The sequence below is a fragment of the Typopeltis vanoorti genome, chromosome 21, assembly GCF_054136105.1.
Source record: "Typopeltis vanoorti isolate ZY-2024b chromosome 21, IOZ_Tvanoo_1.0, whole genome shotgun sequence".
Lineage (NCBI taxonomy): Eukaryota > Metazoa > Arthropoda > Arachnida > Uropygi > Thelyphonidae > Typopeltis > Typopeltis vanoorti.
The window spans coordinates 75,045,458-75,072,020 of record NC_143569.1 but is presented as its reverse complement, the minus strand read 5'-3'; the positions used below and the strand labels follow the sequence as shown (position 1 = coordinate 75,072,020).

At 34.7% G+C, this 26,563-nt stretch overlaps 1 protein-coding gene across 1 annotated transcript in view; it reads right to left on the bottom strand.

Moving 5' to 3' along the window:
* Positions 1-13,708, bottom strand: part of LOC150094983 (uncharacterized) — a 45,740-nt gene extending 32,032 nt beyond the window's left edge. Inside the window, exons 1-4 of the mRNA XM_090411165.1 lie at positions 13,513-13,708; positions 9,226-9,443; positions 8,645-8,759; positions 6,768-6,861 (exon numbers count right to left, since the gene is read on the bottom strand). Of these exons, the coding sequence (XP_090267291.1) occupies positions 6,768-6,861; positions 8,645-8,759; positions 9,226-9,443; positions 13,513-13,708 (623 nt within the window). The remainder of the gene's footprint in view (positions 1-6,767; positions 6,862-8,644; positions 8,760-9,225; positions 9,444-13,512) is intronic.
* Positions 13,709-26,563: the final 12,855 nt, after the last annotated feature.

The window sequence follows — 26,563 nt, the reverse complement described above, 5'->3', positions numbered from 1 at the left end:
CAGAGGTAAAGTATCCCAATCTTAAGAAAACTGGCTTCCGACTACTCTCTGTTTTGGGGGACAACTTACTGCTGTGAATCTCTCTTCTCTGTAATGAAATTTGTCAAGTTAAAACATCGTGCTATCCTCACTAATAGCCACCTTACCAAGCTTCTTAGAACAGCTTTGACATCCTACCAGTCAGATTTTAAACGATTAACTTTTAATCGTTTAACGATTAAATTTTTTATTATTTATAAACACAATTTTAAAATAATATTTTCTGCGGCTCTTGAACATTCAAAAATGTATTATATGCGACTCTTATTAATGAAGAACTTGCCCAACCCTGGTATATGCAATGTTGTATTCAGGTCATAAAATTCAGAAAATAAGGAAAGAGATTTAAGCTTAGATCTAAGTCTCCCTAGGCGATGTAGCAGGGCTTCTCATCTTACTTTAAACAGACGCTCGTATACATGGGACAACATGCGCAATAATCCCATCCAAAATACACCAGTATGTTAAATCAATTATACACAACATCAAAAACGAATAACTTACTTAATGGTTGATATCCTAGCCATACATAGGTGTGTCCAAAAATGATCCAACACATACTGACGAACTTTATACCAGCTAGGAAAGAATATTTATCAGCTGGCCCAGTTAGTTTTTCGAAGTTTTTGGAGATGGAGAATGCAATGAAAACCACACTTAGAGTTCCTAACAATTAAAAGAAATAATAATTAGTTTCAGCATGCTGTAGAAACGTTAGTCGCATTTAGGTAACTATAACAACTAATATCATTCAGCAGTATATCATTGGTAGAAACACAAAATGAAGAATATAAAACTATCGTTCATTTATTAGCATGGTAATAATCCTGCTCTTGACACCAAAGTGTGTTAGGCCCACAAGGAACTGTGATAGTATATTTTTTCCACAAAATACATTATCCATGGTTCCCTTCACAGTGAATTTTTGTTGTCACAAATTTAATAGAACACTATTTGTAATATTAAAATGCGCTACTCAGAATAAAAATGTTAAACAACTCGAGTACTATCGTACATTTCGATACATGATTGGCCCCAAAAATGACATCTGTTACTGGAGTCATTCTTCTATCTACACCTTCTGTCCAAGAAGAAACCGAACGTTTCGAAAATAGAAGAAACTAGTGGCCTCACCTGTTTCATATTTTTGTTGTCAAAAGCGGCACCTTCGTTAGCTTGTTGTGTCAACTGTTTATGACATTTGTTTCATTAGAAGTATTGCGCCAAGAGTGACAGAGTGTTTTGACGAACGGTCGGTCGTCACGATATTCATGCCGTATGCGACGAATTCTCGCTATCAATTGCTTCAACACCTGACCATTTGGCCAGGCGGAACGAATTCTGTGGATAATCCCATTGGATTCGTAGAAAGAAATCAGCATTGTTTTTGCTTTTGACTTCTCCAAGCGACATTTTTTCGGATGCCCTTCTTCTGGTGGTCTCCACTCAGCACTCTGTTTCGGCTTCATACTCAAAACACCACGTTTCGTCACCAGTAACGATCGTTTGAAGGATGTTTGAGTCCTTACGAGCAGTTTTAATGAGGTCCTTGCAGTGTTCAATTCGATACAATTTTTGGTGGTCGGTCAACTTATGGGGAAGAAATCGCAAATTCAATTTACGCCAAACTCTCGGTCAAAATGTTGTACACAGTTGACTTTGGAATCCCCAATTCATCTTCAATCAATGTCTCGGACGATTTCGGTTATTTTTTAATGAAATCACGCACCTTTTGGATGTTAACTTTGCTCAGTCCTGTTTTTTGCTCCGGCCCGGCTTTGCGTCGTCCTCAAGCGTCTCACGACCACTTTGAAATCGCCTAAAGCACTCGTAAACTTCATTACGGGATACGCATTCATCACCGTATGCTTTGTGAAGCATTTGATGGGTTTCGGTAAAACGTTTATCAAGTTTAACACAAATGTCAATCGCAGCTCTCTGTTTGAAACTCTTTTTCCGACCGTTCGTTAAAACACACTGTTACTCTTGGAACTATAACTCGTCTTCTAATGTCATAAACAGTTGCCACAACACTAATGAAGATTGCCACTTTCGACATCAAAAAGATACAATAGGTGACGCCACTAGTTTCTTCTATTTTCGAAAAGTTCGGTTTCTTTTTTTGACAGATGGTGTAGAATTTCTGCTGAAAATGGGAGACAGTTATTTTGCTTTATGTTTCCAGAACGTCGCGCAGTTCTTAAAGTGAATGTAAACGTGGTGACCTCTTCCAAACGTCGCTATAAGATTCTGATTTTGACTCCATGCAACATGCTTTCAAATGGGTTGTTTCTCAAGAACAGCCGAACTTCCGTGCAACAAATGGACACGGTACACTCTGGTAAAATAACGTTCTCCTGCAGTTTTACCCCAACAGGTCTTTCTGGGTACAAAATCAAGATTCGCATCTTCATCTGGCTGTTTCTCGGTTCATTTGCGAACGGACACCACGCTTCAAATTCCAGAATAGTCCGTCATGATATTTGGCATCTACATATTAGTCTTAACAGCAATTATATGGAATTCAGGATCTAGTATTCTTCCAAAAACATTCATTTTGGCACTATGAGAGCAGGATAACTCTTTTCAATCAGTTATGTGATCTTAAACATACCTGGAGTTTTTTCACTACCCCTTTCGTCTTTTTTTTTAATAAAGTGGGCCATAGGTCATCTTAAATAACCAATCTATGTTAAAATACCACAAATGTATCAATATCTAATTTTACACAAAATGAATATGCACTGCACTGTGATGTACAACACTGCCTCATTGTCCATTTCCTCCAGTTATACTTTGTTGTCATGAGCATTCGCAGCAAATTCCGAGACGAATGTGGGTGTCAGAGTAATTTTTTTTTCATGTAGTAGTAATGTTCGGGAATTTAGCTCTAAATAAACTCACCTTGATCATGTGATTTGTTTTTCTTGTGTCGTTGATCTATCACTGTTCCTATAACAACCAACAAAACGAGTGTGCTTGCTACTGACCTAAAATAGAAAACGATCAATCAATGTGTTGTATCATCACCATTACGGTAACATATGAAATAATGAGTCCATTTACATTAAGAAAGGTAATATTATTAAAATGAAATCGTAACTTTACACTATATGCAGTGAAAGTTTACTGTAAAATATTTGCAGTGAACCTGTAAGCCTCGTCTAGAGCTTATGGGTGTAGTTGTATAATATAAACTCCAATTCATTCTTGATCTTTGTATTTTTGCAGTGCATTTATAATGATTTATTGTTCGCTAATATCTCAATTCAAAGATGTTTCAAAAAAAAGTAAATAATCGCTGGTTTTATGAAGGATTTTACACTGTCTACGATAAGTAAACCACTATATCTTCGTATTAGACCAGCTAACTCACTTGCACCTGAGAACTAATTTTATGTTTACATTCCTCTCTTTTCTTTCTTTTGTTTATTTATTTGTTTTATTATTTTTTTTATATAATTGAGATAACACTAACATTCGTGAACCCTTGTGCTGCATGATGAAGGCCAGGTGAGCGTAATGGAAAATGCGTTCATTCTGGAACACAACTTTAGAGCTAATCCGGTAAAATAAAATACAAGTTAGGACCAGAAGATATGTTAGTAATTTATCCAAACTCTTATTTCTGTTTCTTCTTGCGGCGAAATATTCGAGGAGAGATGCAGTTCTTGAAGGAGGACGATAATAATAGAAAGGTACTTGTTTGCAGAAAGATGGGTATTTAGTATGACAGACATTTGTAATTGTACAAGGATTAAATTTCTATTTTCGGTTCATTTAAAATAGATTTCGATCTGTTAAGGTTTTTTTTTCCTTTTTTTCAGAATTTCTTGGCACACATAAAATGTTGGAGTTTCATCCATGAGTCGGGGATGTGGATTGAAATTAGGTAATACCCTTCTTTCCAACAAGACGTATATTAGTTATTCCTCCATAGCATCGTTTTCGATTTGGAAAACAATACAGAACTGATTACAGCACATAAAATATAACAAATCACTCAGGTCATTCGTTTCCATTTCTATTATTTTAATGATAAGTGACATGAGACACATTGAGTAGGTGCGGATTTCCTTTTCTGCGTTGCATAGTAAAGCCAACTCTGATAAGATCATTGTCTGGCTTACCAATAAGCAAGCAAACTTCCATAGTATATTCTGAAAGAGAATTCATTAGAAATAGTCTGTAGTATGGCAGAATAATAAGAATTAGTACCCTGGTTTGGAAATGATTTTGTGGATGATTAGTGGTGTAGCATTACTAATTGAAATGTTTCTGCTTCTCTCAGCTCCTAACAGAGATATCCTTTTTGGAAGGGTGTCAGAGTTGGGAACATTAACGTCCGATCACTATTTTGGAATTCTTCTTCTTTCTATCCATTGCTATATATCGGCCTTGTAAGTAATTTCTGTTTGTTTTTGTAATTAGATAATCCACTATTTCATGCTAAGCTTTGTAGATCATCTTTTTGCCTTGTTCTTTGGAGTCTTTTTCTTTTGTTTCCTTCTCTCGTTTATACATTCAGTGTTTATCTTTGTCAATCTTTCATCCGAATCCTAAAATGTCCAACTTATTCTTATATACATGCTTTACAGTATTTCACGACTTCTTTGTTCTAGACATCTCTCATCTGATAAAAATGGTCTCTACTGAGGTCTAATATGGTCTGATGGGAACATTCGGTTCAATACAGCTATCAGACCAGTGAAACCTAAGAGCACTAATAAAAGGCAAATATACAGGTTTCTGGACAAAGCTCATGTCTTTCAAGTAGTCCACATCAATGAACGCTACTAGGATGCTGAAGGCTATATTCTTATAAGCCCTCGGGTAAATTTCAAAACTTTGTTTCTTTCTACATTTTGCTCTAGAATATGAAGGTGACCCTTCATAATATCTTAAGAAATGTTCCATTTCTTTATCGTAGTGTTTCCTACGTAAGGTAAGGAAACACTACGATAAAGAAATTAGGTAAGGATACACCATCTGGACTTGAATGACTTCCAGCATTAGTCTGAGAAGCAGATATTGATGCTATCATGCCAATATTGTACTTTGCTGGGATGTAGTTAATCATCCTAAATTGACAAAACATCTTAGGATATCAGCCCGTAGATAAGAAAAAATATCTTGGAGAGAATACAAAAATACCCTCGTAGTACTTTCGTATAGATATATTATCCGTAGTGGCAGTCATTCCTATTTTAATAAAAATTTGTCCTTTCCTCAGCCGCTCAATACTTAAGAGCATTAGGAGGGAAGTAGCAGGAAGAATTAGGCAAAAAGAAAGAAAGAAAGAAAAAGGAGGAGTAGAGACTGATATATTATCTATAGATAATATATTAGATGTATAATACATGAAGTCCAGCATTGGTACCTATGATTCGCCTCTCGTTTACACAGTAATGTGTGCCTTTGATGCAGTTTCGTAATTCCAATACAAGAGAAATCAAACTTTAAAAATATATTAAAGAGATCATTTGCAGTTACAGCAAATAGAACAGAGGTGAAGGCGGCAACAGAATAAGATGCAGAAATTTTGCACCAGAGAAAATTGAAAACAGAAGAGCGGGGGGGGGGGGAATCGAATTTTAGCTTGTCTTGTATCAGATGGGAGATATTACGAATGTTCGAAATACCTTCCAGACTGAAGGAATCTTACACAGAATCTTGGATAGCAAAGACGAACAGTGGTTGTTGAACCTGTTAGCTGAGGTTCTGTGATAAACAAACAGGGTAGATTACAGGAAGTGAAAACGAACATTATTTGTATTAATTCCATAAATGTTATGGCAGAGAATATTGGAGATTTTTTTTGTAGGACGTTTTATTTTTTATTTTTTTCGCGATTTATTATGTTTTAAAAAAAGTATTTATCATTTTTATGAGAAAAAAATTAATTTAATAATTTATGAAACATCAGAGGGATGCATGTTTCATGTAAATGAAAAAAAAAGCAAACTTGTCTCACACAAATAGCACCTGGCACAAGGCTATACTTTCTTCCCTCCAGTCATAGTGGGCTGGAATGGCAGGGGATGATTTACGAGGCAATGGGAAAGCCTATGATTAGTTATAATGAAGGTCGATGCCAGCGTAATTGCAAATTCTCCTTTGAGAAAGTAACCTAAAATGGGCGAAAATCCGACTCTCCTACGTTGCGTTGCTTGTTCCTTTCCGAAGGGAGGGTCACACACATGATACTTTGAATAGTGAAAGGAGCAACAGCTCTGGCGACCTAACATACACGCAGCCACTTGAGCAACCCTTTCTCCAGAAGCACTTCCAGTTGTGTAAGAGTTTAAAATAGCCGACCTATTCGTGACCCTTATTTTTTTTAATATATTTTTTCTTTTTTTCGCGATTTTTTTCAGTTATCAATTTTACGTGTTTTTTTTTTTTTTTGTTGTCCAAAATGGAAAATAAGAAGTCTCCTAATTATAGGTGATATTTTAATAGATATATTTAATATTTTGGCCACAAAGCTTTTCGAAATTTATTTTGTTCGTTTTGCTCAGTGAAGGAAGTTTGAAAAATTCATGGCATATATTTATTTTTATTTAAGATTGTCCAGTTATTCTGTAATAGATACAATAAGCATTTACTAATTATAATCACAATGGATTTTTAAATAAATTAATAAAACCTGGTTGGAATATAAAAATGGTCACCAATTCTCAAAAGTGCAATCGATAAAAATTTGTTTAAAAAAAGTAGTTTCTTACAGTAAGATAATGTGTACAGTTTTTACTCTGACTGGTTCATCCACAACACAGTGAGGCACAGATGCCGAAAGGGATCCATTGGAGATCTTGACCACTGCAGAAGAACCAAAACACTCGTTAGGATTGAGCCATCTATTATTTAAATGACAGTTTCACCTCTAATATTATTAAATTTTCAGAAATATTAATCATATTTTAAGTGAAACTTTGAAGAAAGCAGAGACATAACTCATATGCAAATTTATAATTACATACTTACTAGAATTGGCCTATCTCTAATAGAATAATTGTTGTTTGTATCACCAGAAATAACTTTCTCTGTGTAGGTTGAAAAGTATTACTGTAAATATAGAGAGAAACGACGCATATAAATATTTTCATTACGACCACTTATCTATTCTTAGCGATAGCTAGTCATCGTTGTACTGAGCGAAATTATAACTAAAACTGGATTAATAAGACCGCTGTGTATGACAATAAAATAGCATTCAACTGTTAACTTCCTATGTCCTTATTGCGCTGAATGTATCACTGATCCTTTCATTACAAAACTATCGTAAGAAATATCCGGAAGTTAGATTTTCCGAAGTCAAAATACCAAAAAGAAACTGCCACTCCATCTCTGATATCGGAGATCAAGCTGTAAGACATACAGTGCTTGTTTTTAGCAATGCACTAACATCATCTGTCTATCTATAAAATACCTGATAACTCACTTCATACAAACTAACAACCTTCACCCTGTAACTATTTCAATACATAAACGAGAACACAGCCTCGTCCCAATTTCATTCTTCCCATGAAAGGTCCTTCATATGTCTATTCCCAGTCTTGAAAAAGGAAATGCACAGCAGGGATGCTGTGCATTTTTTTCCTTTCGTCCTTCGCATGGTGAGACACTTTATCAATTGCGTACATTACAATCATTTGTTTTTTATTCGTTCTTAAAGTATAAGAACAGACATCTTATCAGGTTATTAAAATAACTTGGTCTTGTAACCATCAGATATTATGTAAATCTTTGAACAATATATAATAATCAAACGATAAGAGCACTAGTCATAAAGATTCAAAAGACTATCTATCTACAATTAAGGAAAAATACGCCGAAAAATTCGTTTTCAGACAGTAAAGAAAGTTGAGTTTAGTTATTTTGAAATATCGCAGAGATACTCGTGGTATGAGGTATTATGACATTTGTTTATTCCTTATGGTCGTTTTATCAGTTTTTAAGCATTAAAAAACCAAGTATTTCGGGATGAAAATACTGACGCCTTCCTATGAGACTAGATAATTTACTTTCAGATGAAAAAAAAAAACCTGTCACCTACTTATGCCCTATTAGTTATTAGCTAGTTTTAAAAAAGCTAATTCTACGTCACCAACGAAACAATCACAGACCAAAAGTTGATTGAAGCTTCTTTAATGTAATGATAGGTTCGAAGCACAGGTACTGATTTAAATCCAAATAGAAGAAATGTCTAATACTATGGACCAACCAGAATACAAAGTATAATCCAGCAATCCAGTTCCATTTCTTGATGCAGATCACCGTACTTCTTCTTTACAACTTGCAATTACTTGCCTATAACGAGGCATCCCCGCTTTCATAAACCAAAGAAAGTACTTTATTTACGTTGACAATACAAGCTGAGTAAATTGGTCTATATAAGTGATGGGGTTTTCTTCTGGTCTCTGCATCCTGCAAAACAGGCCACCAACCGAAGAACACAAGTATTTACTGCACATAATCGATTTATCTCTTAGCCTCAGTTGCTACATTAGACACAATGAAATTAAACCAGCTGGTTTAGTGGATATCACAAGTAACAATATGACTTATAATAACCAGCAGTAGTAAGAAGGTAAATGCTTACCTCCATCTGCCAACTTCTCAGTATCTTCTCTGGAACAAGCAGATGGGAGACATAATCCTTGTTGTGCTTTAAGTCCATAAAAAACGGGTGTCAACTTTTGAATAGTTTTTAGCAACTGCAATTAAAAAAATCAAATTGTTTTAAACCCACATTTGAGCAACTTCGACAAAAAATGAATTTGATTCAAGGTAGAGAACTTTGAACATTTTTCATTTGTAAAACATTTTAGTAAAGCGTTTAGAAATTTTGTAAAAGGACCCAGTCCAACTTGTACATTGAATAAAGATTAGTAACGATATCAGAATAAACTACATGTTGTCGAAATAAAGATTGCTTGATTAAACAAGAGTGGAATAACCTCTAAAATCTAGCAATCCTTTTGATCATGTTGAAAATATAATGTTGATTTTAACCACATTTTAAAGTTTTCTTCAATAAATAAATAAAGCATCTATTAAGTTATCCTTGATATTCATTAGAATTCGTTTCATGTTTGTACTGATTTTTTTAGCTGTAATCGGGTTCTTAAGTACCAGGTTGAAAATAAAAAAAAGAGTGATTGAAAAATCGAAAGATCTTACCGGATCATGAGGATTTAACTTCACCAATTTCCCCATAGTAACATTCGAAGTAAAAGGCGGAAGGGGAAAGTTAATGACCACGATGCAATACTGACCACGGAAGTCCTCTTCACCATTACGTTTGGGAACTTTGATGCTTATGCATTGGTCATATGATCCGTATTCATTCATAGATCCATCGAACATTCCTGATGGAATTTTTCCCGAAGCATCTATCACTGTAACAAAAAAGGAAAATTAATTTTCGGTTCAGATACATCTAAATTTATGTATTTTATTTTATTTAAGATTTACTTAAATTAAATAAAATATATAATAATTTTAATGAAATGTGTTGGAAATTCATTGGTTGGATAGGATAACCACCATTGAAAATATATAATGCATGCAAAAGTAGATGTATGGCTACTTTATCCTCTGATTTATCCTCTGATTCAATAACAGATATTGTTCATAATTTACCACTAATGGCTCTGTATTTATGATACTTGAAATATTAGAGACATTTTTAAAATCCAATAAATTTATGAATAGCTATATTTTCAAATGAAATATTATTTTCATTTCTTTCCTCTTATATACGGTTTTTTAAGTTACTTATATCTGATATGCAAAATTGCTAAAAGATAGGTGAGCTATAAGATGGTCAAGTTTATCTTCTGAAACATAATCCTCATACGTCGAACTCGAAACAGGTATAAGTCCATTTTTAACCACTTCAAGATGTCTTCTGGCGTTTGAATCCATGACACTATTCCCTGTATGCAATTTATATACCTAAATGCAAGTTTAAGTATTTTTGAATAACCGATTTAATTTAAATTCGAAATAGACTGTGTAACGTTTATAGATTTTTGCAAGCATTATTCTGTAAATAATATTTATTATTATTATATTTTGGTCAAAGTTAGCAAATTATTTCCCTTCATGAAAGACATAGCATAATTTAAGCAAAGGAATCAAATTAAATCGCTGATTTTAAAAGCTAGAAAATCGTCAGTTCTAATGTAGTTAGTTGAAATATTGTGTTAGTTAAAAAGAAACATAAGAAGGAAAGTAAAATTAGGTTTCAAATAAAAGTACGCCATGACAACGAGAATGAGGAAAAGAATGATTTTTTTCGATCTTTTCATGGTCAAAAGTAGTGCATATAGAATGGATAACAACTTAATGATATGTTGTTGGATGAGATCAGTTTTACTAAGTATAACAAGAGGAACAAATAAAGGAGGAAAATTAACTTTTGTTTTCTAGCCATTCGATATATTTAGAAGACTAATCTTTTCAAATAACCGGCATTAGAAAAAGGGAGGCAAAAAGCAAGAATAAGTTCTGCTCATTCCAACTAATGTTCGAGTGATTACGACTATCATTTATTATCCTTTTTTCCAGTCCCAGGAATAGCCTAAGATGGTAGCTTTGTAAGAAGGCCGTGGTGCTAGATTAACTCGATCGAATGGCTTGGAAATGTAAAGAGCGGCTGCATGAGTTTCCACGAAATTATCCACGGCATGTGTTCAAATGAGATTGAGATGGGCAAGGATATTTCCTCAAGAAAGAGAACGATAGAGTCCGTATTATTCATCGCTGAGTAATTGACGAGTCTCTTAAGTAGTGAAGCAGTAAGATCTTTCTGACCTTTTTGTAATTACGCTTACAGCATGGATGTGAAAGCTATTAAGGAGATGATTGGTTGGTTGACCTTTATTCCTTCTTTGAGTACAGGCTGGATACATTCTTGCTTCCCAGTACTTAAAGAGCTACAAGATGAGTATAACAGATTGAGCAGATCACACAGAATGGATGTGATTCTGGAGAACGAACCTTTATACAATTGATGGAATACCAACGGGGCAGAAGGCAGAAGACTTGTTGATATCAAGGTTATTGAGTATTTTTCTGCTATCCTACTGACGAAATTTCAGAGGTAGATTTGTGGAATAGTAGGAGGAGATCTGCCTTGTTCGTCTATAGAGGAGAGTTGGAGCAAAAAAAAATTGCTAACATGTCTTATCGTTGAGACATGTTTCCATTATTATACCACTAGGTTTGTGTGTGTGTGTGTGTGTGTGTGTGTGTGTGTGTGTGTGTGTGTGTGTGTGTGTGTGTGTGTGTGTGTGTGTGTGTGTGTGTGTGTGTGTGTGCGTGCGTGCGTGCGTGCGTGCGTGCTAATATCCGTGGCAGAAAACGTTCAAGCGGAAGACAAACTAAGTGACTCACAGTGAATAAGGCTCTTACAAAGTCAGCTTTTAATTTCTGGATTTTTTTTTTTTTTTCAGTTGTTTCGAAGTGAAGGGTAAGCTAAGTGACAGGAGGTGGAATTTTGTCTTGGGCCTTTGGTTATATGCTGAATTTTTGGCTTGGACTGCTTTAGGACAATTGTCGTTGAACCAGGATTTAAACAAGGGTAGGGCATTAAACAAAAGAGCACCTTGGATACCACAATACATAAAAGAATAAAACGGAAATAGTTTGAAGAGATCATCAAGAAGGCGTTTTTGAAAACTGTATAAAAAGAACAAGAAAGTACCTTACGCTGGAGATAAAAATGTAAAAAAAGCATGGAAAGCAATCTAAAGTCTGGGAAAAATTAAATAAAGAACCTTGTATAGGACATCGGAGCAATTTCGTGGATGGATTGAAATCCCTCCACGAAACTATACTCCTCAAAAACAAAAAATGAAAAAGAAACGAAAAAAGAGGTAGAAAATCATATCACTACTTGATATCACCATAAACAAAAATAACTAATTCTAATATGTATGTTTATCGATTTTCTTGGTGGCATTCAATACATTCTTATATACAAAATGCTAATAAAAGTAACACGCATTAGGATGCCTGGACCTCAAGCTCAAGTTTGTGGATTAACAATTACTTACGCAGCCCTTACCCAAATCACTGGTATAGTTCAGTCCGAAACAAAGAGTCATATTTTTATTTTTATTTTTAATTCTTCGTGTTCGTGTTACACACACGAACACGAAGAATCCTGATCTAGCTCTCGGTTTGATCCACCTACTTGGATAACCAGGAGGACAAAATTCTATTTCTTGATGCCAACAGATCAGGCTTTCTTATGCCTACTGTGGTCCTGATATTTGACTCCTTTCTCACTACCTAGCCTTTCTGTTCTAGTCAGTTCTTTATGATGTACAGTACATATCGCATCCTATCTTTTAACTCTAAAGTTGAAGGTTCCAAATCAGCATTGAGATATATGATCATAGTCTCCCTGAATCAACATCCAGCCCTAAAATTATGTATATTATGACTACTGCGATCTAACTCCCATCCAGGTGACTCTTGTTTCTTGACTTACCGAAAGATGTTGAGAAGGAACCCCTGCGAGCCACTGAAGGGCTGGGGCTTCCCGTCGACTGCGAGATATACAGTAGAAGTCTTTCCCATCTCTTCCTTAGGCCTCTAGTCCATGTATAATGATACAAAAACTCTGTACTGTGAAACTTCTAGCAACTAAGATCACAGGAAACTAGAAACTAACAGAACGTTTCGATAATATCCAGTTATTAAAACAAACATTCCCCTTCTTGGGCTAACCAAAACCTCCAGCCTTTTCTAAAAGGAAAAAAAAACACCTCGGCCACAGCTTCTCCGTCTTTCAAAAGAGCCTTCTTTACTTCTCCAGTCAATACCATCCCCCCCCCCGCCCCCGTGAAACCTGATAATACTGCATAAATATCAAAGCAGCTCAACCAGCGAAACTGCTCAGGCATTTGAGATGGTTTTGAATTATTCTCTAAGGTGACATGAGACTATTTAGAAAAGGACACTCTAGTTAAATGATGATATCTCCCTCACAGATCCCTCTCTTACAAAATATTATCTTTCATTTGTTACCTTATGGCTGCTCTACAAGTACTTATAAGGATCTGCTTAACTGGCCACTTTCGTGCTTTTGCAGCTTCCAAACCTATACAGGGTTTTCCATAAATTATGAAGGGGTTAAAATGTGTAATAAACGTTTTATTAATTATTTTAATTATTTTTGTTATAATGAAACACAGAAACTGGCGATTTTTAGTAGTTATGAAAAATCATTTATTTTAAACCCCTTTGTGACGTATGAGCAGCCCTGTCTAAACTAGAGCATTTTGTTAATATCACTACTCTAGAGTGGTTATATCTATTAAACAAAAAAGTGTGCAGTATCTGTTCATATTTATCTTACAACTGTTTCATAAATAAATAAATATTTAACTTTTAATATAACATAAACGCTAGCGGGAGAAATTTCCAATAAAATAATAATAATAAAGACCTTACTTTGTACAACCCAGGTTTTCAGATGTCGAAAGCCATTGGCAAATTTTATCAACGCCTGCATGCACGAAGATGACACTTCTGCTTCATAGACTATTCTCATGAGCATAGGAAATAATATCTTAGATGCACTTTGACCTACTTGTTTGATGAGTCCCGTCAAGATGTGGGCGCTTAGATCCCCTTCAGGGGTCTTCATGATCGATGAAATACTCGAAGTATTTTGCTCAACATGTGGTGGATTATTTGTAAACGTTTCGGTGTTTACACCTGTAGTTAAAACATTACAGCAAATCAAGCAGGTAACAAATAAAATCCACGCATTCATATTTGTTCGTGGTGTGGATATAACTGCCACAGTTCCTAAATAGCCAAGTAGTGTATTTGTGTCCGTCAGTAGCAACTGTCAGCGCGTGATTATGTAAACAGTTTTATATTTACATGCTTAATCATAACCTTTATTTCATATACGTTATTATCACTGTGCGTTTTCCTGACCAATCAGGTTGTATGAAAAAAAAAATGCATTTTCTAAAGTTGTAAAACAACTAATCAGTGGATCAGGCAGTTACTTAGAACTAGCACACATTCTGCGAAATTTTAATGTACACCTACTTCACAATTTGACTGTGTTTAGCATGTTAATAAAAGACGGTGAAAGAATACAAACATCCCCGTGTTGTGGGCGGGATAAGAATAGCCTCACTATAGCCTGCACATGTCGTACGAGGCGACTAAATTGGGTACCCAGGGAGGGTAATGGATGGCAATTCTGTAGCCAATGAACTTTAACTGAGGCTCAATTTTAACTTTTGCTTCACCCATCTAGCCAAAAAAAAAGAAAAAAGAATACAAACATTTCTAATTTATATATTAAGATATCAAACGTTGTACTTCGCTTGTATACTTATTTCGAGAAGTATCGCCTCCAGTTTAAGTTTCGTTAAATGAAGTACGTAACACATCATTAAAAATTATCATTTTGTCTTGCTATTAAGTTTATAAATGTCAATTCTAGAATTATTAGAAAACAAACACATAGCTGTATTTTGTATTCAACAACCACTAATTGAATTTGGAAGAGAACGATTAATATTTTTTTCTGACATATAGGGTGAAGCAAAATGCTTTTCATACTCCTCGCTATCTAACTGTGAGTGGAAAAATTGATGAGCCGATTGCTCGCTCTGAGCGGGCTTGAAGATCCGAATTAGACATCAGAATTGGAGTTTAAGATGGCTTTTGGTCTTTTATGTTTGAAGTAATCCGTTGCTTCGTAATTTGCAGCTAGTTGAATTTGAAGCTAATTTGTTGTGTGTGTGTGGGGGGGGGGGGGTGTACAGATGATTTTGAAAAAAAACTTTGTTGCTATAGTTTTCAGGAAGTGTAAATATAGGGGACATCTGTGGCCCGATGGAGTTGCACATTTCTGACGAACCATGGAGCGTTTAGGATCATTCGTAGCCATTTATTTTGCACTCGTTGTAATTTGAGAATATTAGTATCAGCGGTATGGCTCCAAGCCGGAGAAGCGTAAGTGAGTATAGCACGAACCATCAGTTTGTAGATAAGTAGTTTGATTCTGGTGTTTAGTTTACTGTTCCTCTTGATTAGAGGATAGAGTTGAGCAATGGCTTTTGATGCCTTTACACAGAGAACCTTGGTATGGCAGCTGAAAGTTAGCCTTCTCTCCAGTAGTACACCTAGGTATTTGACTTCTGTTTGACATGGGATTTTTGTGTTAAACAGGAAGCATCCCTTTTACAGGAATGTTAAACAGGAATGTCCCCTTTAGGAAGCATCGGTCTTCTGGTGAATATACCCAGAAGAGTATGCTCTTCTGGGTATTCACTTGCAATCTCCATTTGAAGAAAGATTTTACAATCAGTAGTAGGTTTTCGTGCAGTTTTTTGATGGCAAGATGTGACTGTAGAGATCTGGCTAATATTGCTGTATCATCCTTTGGAAGAGGAACACGGAACAGAACATTACTGATTTCATGGGTAAAGCATAGATGTTTTTCATATTCCCCTTTTTCTGAGAGGGAAGTTCTTTGAGTGGAGAGTTATTGAGCTTTAAGCTCGCCCTAGAAGGGCAGTGAGATTAGCTGTGTTCAGCTGAGTGTAGAACGTATGTGGGTCTTTTGCATTTGTAGAATTCTGTTTCATTGTAATCTGAAGCTTGCTTGATCAGCAGGTTTGGATGAAAAACCAAATTGATGAAAAATATTTCTGCTAGACCATAAAGGAGGGATGTGATGTAGGGAATGTTGACTTCTCTGTGAATCTGGGAGTTTCTAATGAACCATGGGACGTCCAGAATCATTCTCAGGCATTTTTTCTGTATCCTCTGCAGTTTTTGAATGTTTGTATTCGAGGTATGGCTCCATGCAGGAGATGCGTAAGTGATAATTGGGCGTATTACCATCCTGTATACGAGTAGTTTGTTTCGAGTATCCAGTTTTCTTCTTCTGTTGATCATGGGGTGTCGGAACAGAAATCGATTACAGTTTGAATTTATTTCTTAGCTCCTTAAGAAAAGAAAAGGTGTGAGAATATTATATTAAATGCAATCCCTAAAACAGTTAAAATGAATAGAAACAAGTTAATTTTCTTAAAATTTTACATTTTACATTTTATTATAAATAATTAAAGAAATGATTAAAATATTTCAAAAACTGTGATTTCACATTATAGTAAAGGACAATCAGTGAGATGTAGTATAAACTCCCAATGTGTACATATACGATGATGATCTCTGTGTCCCAGGCAACTAGCACATGCTGGAAGACATTGTAACAAACACAGTTATAAATCTTTATAAAGGCGGATCATATAAATCTTTCTTATCTTTCCGTATCTTTGATAAAGATACGGATAGATAATCGCATTTCCAGATCCTCAGACAAAGTCTACTATTTCTTCACAAAATAATATTCATCTTCATCCTTCGCTCGCCTAATAACATCTGCAGCTGGTTCTAATTTCTAAACATTTTTTCCGTCTTCTATATGTGTTAACGCTAAGTGACCTCAAGAGTAATTTTCTCGCATTTGTGATGGGGACATAAAAACCGTCCTAATCCTTGATGTCTAATGATTAGGTTCTATTTCTGACATTCGTTAGCGTCCTTGAGAGATATTCCATCGAAGTTTTCTCCCTAATTTCAACATTTTATCTAATCTAAACAACAACAAAAAAACATGAGACAAAATTTATGATATCCTGTCACGCTCCCAACTTGTTTTTCTTCTTTCTGTGCTTTCCTTGAACCCAGTGAAATTCATTGAAATTCCACTTAAGTTGCGTGTAAGCTAGTTTGCGATTATAGATATCTTTCCGCGTGCGATAATCATTAGCAAACCAAAGAGTTCCCTTTTCTTTTAAAAGACAGAATGGACAACATCTTTCTCAGAGACTCATATTGGTGAGTACGGTCATGGCGAACCCGAGATACCCAAGTTAGACCTGATCTTACTTCTTACAATATAAACTTGATATATCATATCTGGAGACTGGTCTTCTACTCTTCTTTCCCTCTACTGTCTTATTTCTTACTCCAACCCCCCCCCCCCCCCCAGTGCTATTTGAGCAACTCGAGGACGATGGGTGACTCTTTCCTCTCAAATTGTAGTTTCCACTATCTACTAAAAAAAGGCAAGCCTAGTTGTCTTAAGGTGGCAGCCCCACCATTGGGATACATGTCGTCATACTAGTCACTTGACATAGGGAAACACATATTACTTTCAAGTCCGAACGAAATCCAAACCTTACACAAAACATGGAAACGACAGCAAACTGGAAAAAAGGTTAAGAAACTTTGGAAAAGGAAAAACGTGGTGAAATATGCTGCATGGAACATTAGAAGCATAGTACATAAAGAAGGAGAATTAAATAGAATTTTAAATGACGAAAATATAGAAACTGTAGTTCTTACAGAAGCAAAAAAGAAACTTAAAGGGAAAAAAAGAAACAGTGGAGTGGACAAACAAATACATGCAAAAGCTGGTGTAATGATTTGAATCCATAAAGTAAAATAACTCATTATACATAACGGAATGAAAGAATATTAGAAGTGCGATTAAAATTAAATAAAGAAAATTTAACACTTGTTGGAGTGTATATCCTTGAAGAAGGAAAAGAAGAAGAAAATGATTACTTTTACAAAGCGTTACAAGGAATATATGAAAGATTAAATAAAACAGAACATATAATTATAGTCGGAGATCTTAATGCCAGAATAGGAATGAAAAAAATTAAATAATATACAAAAATTTGGAGAACCAACAGTTAAGAAAAATGGAAAGCGACTCATTGATTATACGATATATAATAATTTAAAAATAATGAATACATTTTACAGACATAAAAATATACATAAATATACGTCGTGCGTAAGAAGACAAAAATCAATACTAGACTACTTTTTAACAAATGAAAAAGCAGCAAACCTCTTCCTAGACATTCAAGTTAGAACAGGGCTAGTAACACAGATCACTATTAGTAGAGGCAAAACTAAGATTTCCACCAAACCGGCAACAAAAAATACAAAAAAATAAACAAACTGAAGAAACAAAATCTAATTACAAAGTAAAAAGGATTCAAGTATAAGAAATTTATACCAACAGCGGATTAATAACTATTTAGAAAAATACAAGAGAATGAAAATATTGAGAAAGAATGGAATAATATAAAAGAAATTATCGCATCGGCAGCATATAAAAGTCTACACACAAAAAAATCATAAAAATAAAACAAAATACATATGGGACAATCAAATAAAAACAATAATTGAAAATAAAAAGCTGAGTTTTAAAAGATGGTTAAGTAGCAAAACACAAGACGATGAAATTGAATATAAAAAAGATGAGCAATAGCCAAAAGAGAAATCAGAAAGAGACAGAAAAATCTGGGAAAAATTTGCATCGTATCTAGAAAATGACATATAAAATAAGACCCAGTGCATACAAAATACTAAACATATGAATGCAGATATAAAAGAAACTGCAAATATAAATTGTGAAATAGATGTAAAAGAATTCTTGGATTATTTTACAGATCTTTCGACGGATAATATTGGCATCAAAAATAATTACACCGGAAACTTACAAAATACCTTAAATGATATGATAACAATGAAATAATTAAAGGGCAACCTAAATAAAATAAAAAATGGCAAATCAGCAGGAGAAAATGAGATAAGCTCCGAACTGTATAAATTTGCTGGAAAAAAAATTTCATCAAATATTACTACAATTTTTAAATAAAATATGCAAATGGACAAATACCAATAGAATGGAATACAAGCACATCTTCTTCCGGTGCAGCAACATCGTTAACATCTAAAGGAAAAGCGTTAAAAGTGTGGGGAACAGTTCCCTATTGACTTCTAAAAAGAATACTGGTGGGTAAAATCAAATACAGGTAACTCTCGTATAACGCGGTACTTATACAACGCGGTCTACAAATTGTAGTAACCCTTTATCTTTTCATATATTTTTCACCGCGCGACTTAAAAATCAAATTTCATCTTCGTTAAAATTGCGTCTGCCCGAATCGCGCATGTAGTTATAAGTAGCGAATTTATATTAGGGGAAATACCCTTTAACACGCATGTACGTCAATTGTTTACCTTATAAAGTGTTTATTGTTGAAAAGTGTCTTCGTTTTCTGGCAGGAAAGCGCACTAAAATCATAAGTGTGTTAATCTCAAGCTGATTACTTTATTTTCTGGTGAGTTACATACATAATTAATATGTAATGCTTTTTTATGTAAAAAATGTATTTTTATACTAATGGCCACATAAAGGGCTTTTGCGATATCGTTGAAAACGAAATTAATGAGTAAATTAATGGGGAAATAGATTTAAATGAGGAGGAACTGGTACAATTAATAGATGACATCGAACCAAATGGTGGGGAAAGTTCTGCCGGAGATTCTGATTGTGATGAATCCGTTAAAGAATTCAGTTCCTCCTATTTTAAATCTATTTCCCCATTAATTTACTCATTAATTTCGTTTAAAGAAATTAGCAGACGGACTGAACTTGGCGAGAAAGTTAGGAAGTTATTTTACGCATAATAATCCCTCAATGAAACGCTCCGAGAAATTCACGAGACAATTGGATATTTGTTTAGCTCCATATTATGAACTTAATAAAAAAAATGCAACGTAGTGGTAAGCAGGGTCTTATTAGGAACTTCTTGATAACTAAACCAGCCGAAGTATGCACTGAGAATTATACAAATGATGTCCAAGAGATTTCAAGTGCTGACGACGTCCGGCCACTCCTAAATAAAGAACATCTACGAAATGGTAGTTTTGAAGACATTGATGACGATTAAATTATGCACTTTATTTTATTTTGCCTAAATATTTCTGCATTATGGGCAATGAAGTTTACGTAAAATTTATAATTTTTATAATTTTATACTATGTACTTGTTTCATAGTTTATGTTTTCTTAACTTACATGAATTACCTTAATTAAATAAAAATATTTTTTGTTGGATATGTCATTATTCTTTATATAATAATAAAAAAACAATTTAGGAACATAACCCTACTTTTTCTGTGTGATTTGAGTCTCGCATAATCCGATTTATATAACGCGGGATTCCTGTGGAACCTAACATCCGCGTTATACGAGGGCTACCTGTACAAGTATTTTATGAAACGAATAAATTTTAAAATTGATATTTATAATATTTGTCTTCTTAAATGAAGAACAAGACCTATATAGATGCATGATCCCAAAGCGAAGTGTGTAGTGTGAGCAATTCCTAGTTTCCTAGAGAAAGATCCACTTGCCGGTGCAAGAGATCGACTAATAAAGGAACCGTTTCTAAGGCTTAGAAAAAGTTCCTGTAATCAGCGAGCAGAATCGAACCTAGATCTTCCTTAAAGCAGTCTAGCAATGCGAAGTGCAAAGGTTACTTCCACTGAGCTACACAGCAAATTCAGTTAAATAAATAACACAATCATACCCTAAAGAAACTATGTTTTCTAAAATATTTCTCGTTTTGCATTTATTTTTCATATATGTGTATCATACTTGAAATCATGTCGTATTATAATATTAATTAAATTTGCTCAAGAAGCATTTTTTCTCGAGCATCCATGAAGAATTTCTTGGGTGTATGTGGTAGTTCTACTCCTTTTCTTAGTCCATTGTTTGTTTGCACAGTGTAACATCACTCATATCCGACGAAAGGTTCATTGATTGTTTTGCGTTGTTTTTTCTCCATCCGAACAGATTAGTATGGTTGAAGACTTAAACTGGAACAGTAATCACAGTTCCCAAGCAGATTTATTTTGTAGCTCCATTTCATTAAAAAATATATATGTTTATTTTATAGCGTCACTCATTCCTGTTTCCTGTTTCTTTTTCCATAACACCGAAGGAGGTCGTGCACTTTTTTTGTGTCCCTAGTTTGAAATACTTAAACATAATTCCTCCATTTGGAGTGGAACATATCCTTTCATTCTACAATCTTCTGCTATTAGACGTTATTGCTAATTTGTTCAGCACATTTAGCGCACTTTAAGCTGCAGATGTCTATTTGTATCATTCGATTATTTATGTATTTATTTTTCCTGCTGGTTAGCGTTCTCAACTACACACTACTACTACTACTCAAATGACATCGTGTAAATGTGCTAGCCTTTCTCAGACGTAATTCGACGATTCCCGTGTGGTGGCCGGGATAAGAATAGTTCCACTGCAGCCCGTGCATGTCGTACTAGGCGACTGAAATGGGTACCCAGGGAGGGTACCCATTTAATGGATGGCAATCCTGTAGCAAATGAAATTTCACTGAGGCTCGGCTATTGCTGTTACCATCCTGCCATGATCAGAGCTTTATATAGCTCAATAACCCCTTATCCTTACACTGTCCTCGACAGATAATGGGGAATATGAAAGCATTCTTGCTTCGCCCCTTTAAGCCAGTCCTTTTTAGTTTATATATATATATATATATATATATATATATATATATATATATATATATATATATATATATATATATATATATATATATATATATATATATATATATATATATATAATATTAAATTTAATGATAATGATACAACTAGTTTCAGCCTTTTACGGCCTTCTTCAGGTATCCACTAAAGGTAGAACACAGTAATAAAAATTGAAGGAAAAAAACCTGAGAATTACAGGCAAAAAATGCAATACATAATTGACACAAAAACGTTGTACTTTTGAAGTCGTTCTATTTAACGCGCTATTGTTTGTTGCATGCGTCCTTGCAGGTTCTCGTGAACGCCAGTATTGAACAACTGCAGTATGACTATCAGGGATGTTATAACTCAAATTGCTGTTCAAATGCTTAGGATTAAGGAGGATTTCCCTGGACTCCACGATTTTCCTTTCAAATTCATCACTACAGCGAAAAATGTTTTCGGATTTATCCCAGCACACTGAGTGATTCTGTAGATTATCATGCGGATTGTTAGAGAAAAGAACATGACTGGAAAGCGCAGATGCATGTGACCTTTTATAGGAGTTGTCTCTCTTATGCTCCTCAATACGCAGTTCAACAGATTTGTTAGTCTGTCCAAAAAAAAGGAATATTAGTCGCACCATAACTTGTAAACTCCTGGATATTTCAGGTTATGATGAATCTCCAGAATAGAGGCAGATGTTCATTTAATAGCGTATTAATTCTATTAAATATATATATATATATATATATATATATATATATATATATATATATATATATATATATATATATATATATATATATTTTTTTTTTTTTTTTTTAAATTTAACCAACTCTCTGAAGAGGGACGAATCTATTTCATGTTCTGCAACCTCTTTGAAGAATTAAGATCTGGATGCAGGTAGCATTTCTTGCATTGCAATGAAAAGCACATTATAAATAAATGACTATCCAAAAGATCAAATATAAAATTTTGTCTTTTTTATTTTTATTATTATTATTATTGTTGTTGTTGTTATTATTGTTATGGTTATTGTTATTATTATTGAATCACATGAAAGAAAATGTAGTATCATTGCTTACATTTTACATTATATGTACGAGTAAATGATGTTATATCATAGACATTACAGTGAAGGATGTGTGCTATCTGCTAACGTCTTCTATTCTCCAACGTTAGTAGGCGAGGAAGCTTAGCTGTAATTAACTTATGTAATCTGGAGTGGGGGGGGGGGAGGATAGAAGTTCAACGCTTTTCCATTCACTGACAGCTTGCCCAAGATAAAAAAAAAATTAATCGGTAACTAGAGAAGAAAGCAAGGCAGACAGCTGTCGCCATCTCGTATTCACTGCTGTTAACACTATATATATATATACAGGTGGTTCAAAATTCCATGTACAAACTTTGACGGGAGATAGACAACATCAAAATCAACCACATTCATATAGGAAAGCATGACCAGAAACGCTACCGGAAGGTACTAACAGGGACACAAAGATAGAGAAATAACACAATGCACAAAGTAGAGTAAAAAACTTTATTAGGCGTAACTGAACAGTTCAATAGTAGTTGGATACATAATATGGTAAACGAGGTGCATGTCTATTATCTTAGCATTCGTAGAACGACGCACGTTCTTCGTACGATGTCGAAAGCTTGAATGAGGACGTCCCCAATTGCTCATCTGGAGTGTTGGCAAACAGCGCCACCTATCATTTTCGGGTGCCGTTTCCGGTCATGCTTTCCTACGTGAACATGATTGATTTTGTTGTTTTATGCCTGCCCTCAAAGTTTGTAATGGAATTTTGAACAACCCTATATATCAGTGGTGTCCATAACACCAATCGCAATCAATCAGCCGATTGAGTAAAGCGTTTTAGTCAATTACCAAGAATATATTCACATACGAAGTACAGCAGAAATTATTGAACAAAATCAGTATAAAATTAATCTTCTAATACATGGTGGTTATCTTCAAAATAACCCCTTCCCAGCATCAAAGGCATCGGCGGGATGCCTTTCGATGCCTGACGGAAACAGCGGGGGATCCTAGTATACCACGTCATCATTAACTGGAGAGTACGACAAATTGCTCCAATAAAAATCTTATTACTTTTCTGCCAGAATTCGTATTCTTCTAAAGAGTGCATTGATCAAGAATGTACTTTGTTAAAAAGGCCAACTTCTACAGTGATAGCAGAAGGGTAGGCACTTCTGACAAGATCAAGATAACATAAGGAATCGTGACGTGATTGGTTGATAAGACGATGACGTCATGGGTTTGCAATGTTTGGAATTTCCCTGGAGGCATATGTGTCAATGGCTTCAGTTCTTGTATTTTGTTCGCGTATGGAATTATGGGTGATGATTACAGATAAGGATTCGTGTAGTGATTGGTGGGACACTTCTGACAAGATCAAGATTAAGATAGGATAAGGAATCGTGTTGTGGGTGTGTGTTATTATCAGATGTAGATAAGTGACATCATTTGTTAGTTGTAAATAAGTAGCGTCATTTGTTAATTGTAAATAAGTGACGCTATTGGTTTGAATGGAAAGGGGATATATTAGTGGATAAGGTTTTGTGGGTGATATTTAGAGATAACCAATCGCGACGTTATGTGTTTGGAAATTTCTGGGGAACATATGTCTCTCTGTAACATCACATGGTCTTTTGGGTTTGCCTATGGAATTGTGGGCGATGTTTTTGAGATAATATATCTTGGAATTTTCCCAGGGTGACAAATATCCGTCATTGTCGTCAGGTTTTGTGTTTGGTTGTCTATAGATGACTGTATTAATTTTTCAAAACATTTTGGGTATTTCTTTCCTGTTAAAGGGTGGGAATTCTTAGCGTAGAGTCGTGATGGCGGCAGTGATTCGGCTTTTCTGAATAATTTAGTTATATGCTGGTGTCCCTCAAACACACACATTAGACATTAAAAGTCGCTAATGTATCCATGTTGATACTCTAATATGTACCCTATGATTATTCTTTTGAAAAAAAAATTCAGTATTAGAATTATGCTTGCCAAAACATATAAGCTGTGATTATTGAAATTACAATTATCAATTGTTATGTTTAATTTAAAAAAATTCGTTTTTTTCCTCCAAAGTAATCAGTATCAGTTGGAGGTGACATCACTAAAAGATATCTGCAAATAAGGAGCTCACTCATCTCCATTAGGCTGAGCAGACATTTTCAGGAGGAGAAAGGAATGAGGGGTTAGAATATGGGGTGGGGGAGCATTGTAGGGAAACATTTCTTTCTTTTTTTTTGCTCTGCATTTATCAGTATTAGTTGGAGGTTTTTTCCTCCAAAGTTATCAGTATCAGTTGGAGGTGACATCACTAAAAGATATCTGCAAATGATGAGCTTGCTCATCTCCACTAGCCTGAACAGACACCTTCTGGAGGAGAGGGGAAGAATAGGGGTATGATGGGGTTAGGGGTGGGGCTGGGGAGCATTGCAGGGAATACCTCTGTCACCCTCTTGACTACCTTTTCACTTCCACCACCCAAATGTTATTTTTTTCCCATCCCAACAAATTTGGACATATGAATGAGAGAACTAGTTACGTGGTCTAACATCAAAAACACTTTTTGAGGATAAAATACTTAACATAATAAGGACAAATAATATAGAATACTAACCCTTCGAGCCACAGAGATAGGATTTGCCCTATGATCTCTCAAAGTAAGATAATCTCACATCAACATCATATCCAACAGCATGTAGAAACATGTCCGTGATTCACATGCATGAAAGTTTCATTTTGGAAGGAACGGTCAGGGTTAAGGGTCAGGTAAACAGTACTATAAGGAAAAACAAATGAGTCAAGTGTCTTGCAGTTACGGCAATTCGTTCATCCAGTGCAGCTATCATATTGGGTTGTGGTGTTTTGTGTCCAGGGTGAGCCACAAGAGTCATTGAAATTATCTTTCTCCAGGAAAATAGCATGAGAAAAAATAAACTCTCAACCTGGTGTTGCACTACCTTACCCCAGTCCTGAAGATACTTTCAGGTGCAAACTTTGTTTGCTCACACTCGGATAAAGGATTAAACTAAACTTATTATAGTCTAACCAAGTGAAAAATAAACTCTCAAAATCTTTAATTATGTTTCCAAAAGCATTTAAAAGTGCAGGTTATGTTTCATGTTTTGGGCATCCAATTTCATTTAAATCAAGAACAGACCTCCTATTAACCTCGTTAGCGAATCAATTTCTCACTTAAGCTGATGGTTATATTTTTAACCAAGAATTCTGTTTTTTAACTCTTTCAGGTAATTTTTTCCAACTACAAAGTGATTTTGTCAATGCATATCTTACAATAATTCCATCAGAAATACAAATTTCTTTAGGAAATAAATTTGAAGTCTTATTTAAAAGAAATTGTACATCAATTTTGCATATTCGTTTTCTATCATTCGTCTTCTCACATTACTTCATTTGGCACCACAAATAAATAGTTATTTATTATAATTATTATTATTATTTCACTGATTATTAGCTCTGATCTTATATTTTATGTTAACTTTCTGTTACAAAATTCTAAACAATTGGAACTTTTCACAAAGAAACATTCAAAGAATTTTGTGGCTCACCAATTATTTTTACATTACTGAACACAAAACACCACAACACAATACAGCAGCTGCAGTGGATGAACAATTAGCTTAAGTCCAAAGTCACTCAACTCTATGGTTTTTTCTTATAGTACTGTTTACACTTACCATGCCCTACCCTGAACGTTCCTTCAAAAATGAACCTTTTGCACAGATGACTCAATGACATGTTTTCACATGCTGTTGGATAAACTGTTGATGTGTTTTTATCTTACTTTGTGTGGGAAAAAGGTAAAATTTGTATTTGTGTTATCTGGAGAGTACAAATATTTTTTCTATACCAAACTTTAAGAGTTTAAGTCATGTTTTTGGGTGAATTATCTGCTGTCTCTCTGTAAAACAACTAAATTCCAACAGTTTGGATTTTCAATTATGTGAAAGAATTGTTTTCAGATTACTCACGCAATGTCAATAGGTAGCATTAGACAATTTCTAAAATAATAAATTACATGGAT